General features: G+C 39.9%; 1 protein-coding gene across 2 annotated transcripts in view; it reads left to right on the forward strand.

The window, feature by feature from the left end:
- Positions 1-391: 391 nt before the first annotated feature.
- LOC106882906 (nucleolar and coiled-body phosphoprotein 1) overlaps positions 392-6,566 on the forward strand; it is an 11,441-nt gene continuing 5,266 nt past the window's right edge. For both annotated transcript variants that reach the window (XM_014933735.2, XM_052976778.1), the window contains exons 1-4: positions 392-632; positions 1,480-1,569; positions 2,784-3,062; positions 5,440-5,634. In XM_014933735.2, the coding sequence (XP_014789221.2) occupies positions 429-632; positions 1,480-1,569; positions 2,784-3,062; positions 5,440-5,634 (768 nt within the window). In that variant the 5' untranslated portion in view covers positions 392-428. The remainder of the gene's footprint in view (positions 633-1,479; positions 1,570-2,783; positions 3,063-5,439; positions 5,635-6,566) is intronic.

The following is a 6,566-nucleotide window of genomic DNA, read 5'->3' on the forward strand; positions in this document are numbered from 1 at the left end:
CCCTCGTTGGTTTCAGCCACTGGTTTCATGCTATGGGGCATTTGTCACTCTCTCGCTCTAAATTTTAGTTTGTATTCCATTTCGAGCGTGGCCGTTTTCGTGCGGGTGACACGTAAAAGCACCCACTACACTCTCTGAGTGGTTGGCGTTAGGAAGGGCATCCAGCTGTAGAAACTCTGCCAAATCAGACTGGAGCCTGGTGTTGCCATCCGGTTTCACCAGTCCTCAGTCAAATCGTCCAACCCATGCTAGCATGGAAAGCGGACGTTAAACGATGATGATGATGATGATGATGATATGTGTGTGTGTGTATAGAAAATAAATTTCTAACAATTTCAAGCAAGAAAGTGTTGTTTTTAAGAAATCTTTTGTTTCTCTTTGCTTTAGTAATGGAATGTGAAAGGGATTCACTGCGAAAACGGCTGGAGATGGTTTGTGGAAAATCATTACAAAGTCCAACCACAAACACACAGGGAGCTGCTACACAGTCTCACCAAAGTCCCATGGTGAATGCCCATTCAACTGCTGGGAAATCTTTCCAAAATCCTGCAATAAAATCCACAATCGCTTCTGCAAAATCTCAGCCAAGTCCTTCAAGGATGGTGCCATCGTCATCATCGTCATCTTCAGAGGTAATATTATTCCCCCATTCCTCATTTAATCCAACATTGCAATTACAGACATGCACATGCTCAGATTTTGATACACACACACACACACACACATAGGAAGGGCATCCAGCTGTAGAAACTCTGCCAAATCAGACTGGAGCCTGGTGTTGCCATCCGGTTTCACCAGTCCTCAGTCAAATCGTCCAACCCATGCTAGCATGGAAAGCGGACGTTAAACGATGATGATGATGATGATGATGATGATGATTCACACAGTAATACCTCGCCATATCATGGTTCACATATCATGATTTATTATTTAAGCTTACGTCTGTGGTGTTGTTTTGCATTTCTAAGGGTTGGATGTGTTATCTAACATGAACTCAGAACATAAAATAAAAGGACTAAATAAAGTTCCTTCCTGTATCTTAGCCCCTTAGGGCTAATTTCCTGGATTCTGTGATGTATATATTCTCCACCCAGTCCATCGCAGGATTACTCATTTCTGACAGCTGAGCGGACTGGAGCAAAGGGAAATAAAGTGTTTTGCTCAAGAACAGAACATGTGGCCCGTTCCAGGAATTGAAACCACAACCTTAGGATTTTCCTCTTTAATCAACCATGACCCATGTTTGATTTGAGAAGATCTAAGAGGTCACTCTGTTCTCTTAAATTTCCTAGTACAAAAGTTGAGAACAATAGGTTGAGGACTTGTAGGAAACTGGATTCAGTTTCGAATCCGGGCTTAAATATTTGGTAGCTGTTCACTACATCCTAACCACTAAGCCAGGTACCTCCATGTTCCTTTGATATGGTTTAAATAATATTCATTCTTTTAGTTATGTTTATCTTAATTTCTGCCTCACAGGGAAAAGACAATGGAAATGGTGCTGCCCAAAATACAAAATCCATGGAAGAGACTATGCCTGGAAATGGTATAATGTTAAGAAATGTTGAGGTGAGCAGGTTTATATTTCTTCTTTCAGGTTGAACATAAATGCATGGTATCTTGAGCAAGTCTCTTCTACTATATTTCCAGGCTGATCAAAGCCCTGTGAGTGGATTTGGTGGATAGAAACTGAAAGAAGCCCACAATGTGTGTGTGTGTGTGTGTGTATGAGATCATCATCATTGTCATTTAATGTCCATGTTTCATACTGGCAAGGGTTGGATGGTTTCAAAAGATTTGATGTGTCCATCAAGATCCAGTATCTGCTTTGGCATGGTTTTTATGGTTGAATGCCCTTCCTAACACCACTGTATGTGTGTGTATATATATATATATATATATATATATATATATATATATATATATATGTAATGGTTAAGTAGTGACTGTATGAATCAGATAAATGAGTTAAGAACAATATTATTTGCTTGCTGAGATGGCCATTTGGCACTCTGTCGGTCACGATGAATGTTCCAGTTGATCCAATCAGCAGAACAACCTGCTTTTGAAGATAACATGCAAGTGGCTGAGCACTCCACAGACAAGTGTACCCTTAATGTAGTTCTGAGGGAGATTCAGCATGACACAGAGGGTGACAAGGCTGGCCCCTTTGAAATACAGGTACTACTCATTTTTTGCCAGCTGAGTGGACTGGAGCAATGTGAAATAAAGTGTCTTGCTCAAGGACACAACACATCACCAGGTATTGAACTCACAACCTTTCGATCATTAGCTGAATACTCTAACCTTGTGGAATTTTTTCTGGTTCCTCCCATTTTAAGTTCAAATCCTGCTGAAGCCAACTTTGCCTTTCACCCACTCTGTGTTAATAAAACAAAGTACTGAGGGACTATGTACCATCTATCAAAAGTTGCTGGCCTTGTAATTAAATTAGAAACAATTAACTCTAATTACCAAACTCACCATCATCATCATCGTGATATAACATCCGTTTTCCATGCTCACAAAGGTTGGATGGTTTGACCGGAGCTAGGAAGGCCAGGGGCTGCACCTGGCTCCATTATCTGTTCTGACATGGTTTCTACAGCTGGACACCCTTCCCTAATGCCAAACATTCCACAGAGTGTACTGGGTACCTTTTTATGGGGCATCAGCACCAATGTTTTTAATGTGACAAAAGCAGGAGTACTTTTTATCTGGCACCAGCCTTCAAAATAATTAATTAGAATTTTTTTTTTCTTTTTGCCCTCTTCTTTTCACAGCAATGGCGCAAACAGAAAGCTCATGTGGTAAACAGCATAAAGAAAGGTAATATAGAAAAAGTAGCTACAACTCTAGCATCCAATTCTCTAGCATCCAAGACATCACATTCGGTTCATAAACACAACAGCCCTGCACCAAACTCTGCAGTCACATCACGTCTTTGCAACAATGTCACTAGTTCTCTGCATAGATCACCTTCTACCTGCCGTACCCAGCGTCTGTGTAACATGAAGCAAAATACTAATGCTGGCACCAGCAGCCTTGTTCCATTGAAGAAAGTAAGTCAGTTCCGGTTCTTATTTCATCTAATATATCTGTGTATCAGTGTGTCACATTTTTTCAACTTTACTCCTAGAGGCCGTAACCCTACATATACCATTTTGGAATCAGGCCGACTCCATAAGTAAATTAAAAACATTCTGGGCCGAATCCAGACCTGCAATCCTCAAATTTTGGATTCCCAAGTTTTTGTTATTGCGATTGTTTCCAGTAATTTTTTTTACATGATTTTTTTTGCAACGAATTTTTCTGTACAATAACAATTTTCATAACTTGAAAATTAAATTTGGGAATAATTGAAATTAATTGCAATATCAATGATTATTTTCGGCAGTATTTTTACGTGATTTTTTGCGACAAATACGATCATCTTTGGGATATGACTCAGGAGAAAGCGATTGCAAGAAATTCTCTGTTTGGGATCTTCCTATTCGGGGCCAGTAGCTTAAATGCTATACACTGGCTTAAAATATAAAATATACATTAGCAAAAAAGGAGGTGATTTAAGGGACTATCTGCTGCCCATTAAAAATTGCTGGTCTTGTAATTAAATTAGAAGCAGTTAATTCTAATTGCCAAACTCATCAGCCTTCAAAATCATTTAATGTTTTGTAAGACATTAATACTGTTGAGCCCCCAAAGTGCTGCACAGTGGGATTGAACCTAGAACTACATGATTGTTAAGCAAACTTCTGAACCATGCAGCCACAGCCATGCATCCATATCCACCATGGGGCTCTGTTCATTTTGTTTTCATTTTTAAATCATCATCAAAATATTCCTGTGACAAGCATGCAACATGTCATCGCTGTCAAATAATATTATTTATTTATTTTAAAAGTGAGTCGGGAGAATGAGGAAGGGACGAAGTGGGGGCAGTGTCCTTGATCTTTAAAGAAAGCCCTAACCCTCACCTTCCTCTCTCCCTGGTTGCTGAACATTCATTTGGTTAACGTCCATTCTGAACAGGTAACGTGTGTAGGTGATAGCAGAACAGCTGTTGGGACTGAACTCGAAACCATGTGGCTAGGAAGCAAACTTCTTAACCACAGAGCCATACCTGCCAAAATAATGCTATGGAATTTCTGGTATAGTCACAGCCATAGCTGTGTGGTTAAGAAGCTTGCTTTCCAACCCTATGGTCTTCAGTTCAATCCTAGTGTGTGGCACTTTGGGTGTTTTCTACTTTAGCCTGAGCGAATTTGGTTGACAGAAACTGAAAGAAGCCTGTCATTGTGTGTGTGCTTATGATTATGTTGTGTTTGTTCCCTATCACAGTTTTATAACCAGTGTTAGTTTGTTTACATTCCCATAATTTGGAGATATATATATATATATATAGATAGATAGATAGATTTTGTATATGTGTGTGTAAAAGAGAGCTATTTGTATGAAAGTTTGTGTGCATAAGGAAAAGAGTGTGTGTGTATGCATGTTGAGAGAGAGAGTATGTTTGTGTGAGTGTGTGTATGTGTGTGTGAGAGAGAGAGAGAGAGATAGTGTGTGTGAGAGAGGGGGAAAAGAAAGGCAGAGAGAAAGAAATATAGATACTGCATGTTTAAAAGAGGGCATATATATGAGTATGTGACAGTGTGTGTGTATGTGTGTGCTTATGCATGTGTGAAAGGGAGAGAGAGAGAGAGAGAGAGAGAGTGTAAGAGAGAGATATATAGACAATACATATGTAAAAGAAAGAGAGAAAGGGTGTTTGTGTGTTTGTGTGTGTGTGTGTGAGTAAGAAAGCAAATGCCTAGAAATTACATCGATGGTCACCAACGGTTATAACGATCGTTTGTGCAATAAGTAATCAAAATATTGTTTTGATGTGAATATGAGATGAAAGCAATCTCAAGTTAGAAACTTTGTCAATAAAATAAGCAGACGACACAGCTTTGTTACAAACATGCAGGGAACAGCATCTGGTTAAGTTTAAGCATTCATTATAGATTTTAGATGGCTTTATCAAGAGTAAGTGCTATAAAAACGACTCTGTTGCAGGGTTGTACAATCTGGTGGTGGTGGTGGTGGTTTTGGTATTGATGGTGGTGGTGGTGGTGGTGGTGGTGATAATGGCAGGGTATGTAAAAGCAGATTAACTGCAGAGTTAATCCCAAGGTACTGCTGGTACCTATTTACAGCTGGGTTTGCACATCATAAACGAATTTCATTCCCGCTCAAATGCTGCCCCTTTCACAAACACATCATCTTCTTATCTTCCCTCTTACATTCATATCCTCTTGTCCGCAAACTCTCATTCAAGCATCCACAATGTCTTTCTCCACTCTTTTATACAATGTCTGCCCTATCTGTGCATGGAAAGTGGACGTTAAACGACGATGATGATGATTATTTTATTTATTTTTTTTTTTTTTGTAGCAGGTGATTGTTTCCAGTGAACCAAGTAAAACTCCACAAGTTGAGGGACTCCCTAAATCTGCCGAATCACCACCAATGTCACCAGGAGTACCAACAGGCCGAGAGAACTACAGAGAAATTGATGTGACCCCACCAGTAGCTATCAGAGCTTTGAGAAGGAATCGCAAGCGAAAGCCACTGGAGACCTCCCCTCAGGTAAATTTCAGACAATCTATGGGTAATTATTACAAAGGTAAGTGGTCCCTGGGTTTCAAGCAGTTGTAACTCTGCTTTGATTTGAAACAGCTGCTTCATAACTACTGTTATTTAATTGTTGTGAGAAGCTATTTCAATTATCTATTCTTTTTACGATTTATAACTCCTGTTTCTCAGCCACGAATTTGTCTACATATTTTTTCCATCCAAATGATTTTGAAGATTGTGAAATAAATGATAATCAGATGGGGCAATGTCCGGCGAATATGGTGGCTGGAGCATCGTTTCCCATTCAAACTGCTCCAGCCTTTGGAATGTCATCCTCACTGTATGTGGCCGAGCATTATCCTGATGGAAGAACACCTTTCGTCTTGAAGCCAAAGCTGGCCATTTTCCTTCCAGCGCTGACTTAAGCCACTCAAGCTGCTCATTGTATATCTCCTCTGTTACTATTTGGTTTGGATTTAAAAGTTCAAAGTGGACTAAACCTTTCATATCCCACCAAACAACACCTCTTGTAGGTGAAAACTTTCTTTAGTCTGGGGTGCCTTTCTCTACCCACTGTCTTTGGCACTTGAGATTTTTATAGAGAAAACATTTCTCATCACCAGTCACTCTTCAGTCCCAAAAAGGTTCGTTCATGAGACATGACCGCAAAGAAGAGCTCGCATTCACTCTCTGCGCGTGATTAGACTAAGAAAGTTTGTGAAGAACCCATTGACCCAATTTACTGACTTTTCCGATGCACACAGGTGTCGGTGAATGGTTGAACGACCAAATCCAAGATTCTCTGCTAGTTCTTCAATAGTTACACTCGGATTTTGTTCCACCGGGGTTTGCAGGACATCCTTATCGAGCTCTACAGATCTTCCAGGATGTAGCTCATCTCCTAGGCTGTAGTTTTTGGCTCTGAATTTCTGGAACCACCGTTG

This window comes from Octopus bimaculoides, chromosome 25 (assembly GCF_001194135.2).
Source record: "Octopus bimaculoides isolate UCB-OBI-ISO-001 chromosome 25, ASM119413v2, whole genome shotgun sequence".
Taxonomy (NCBI): domain Eukaryota; kingdom Metazoa; phylum Mollusca; class Cephalopoda; order Octopoda; family Octopodidae; genus Octopus; species Octopus bimaculoides.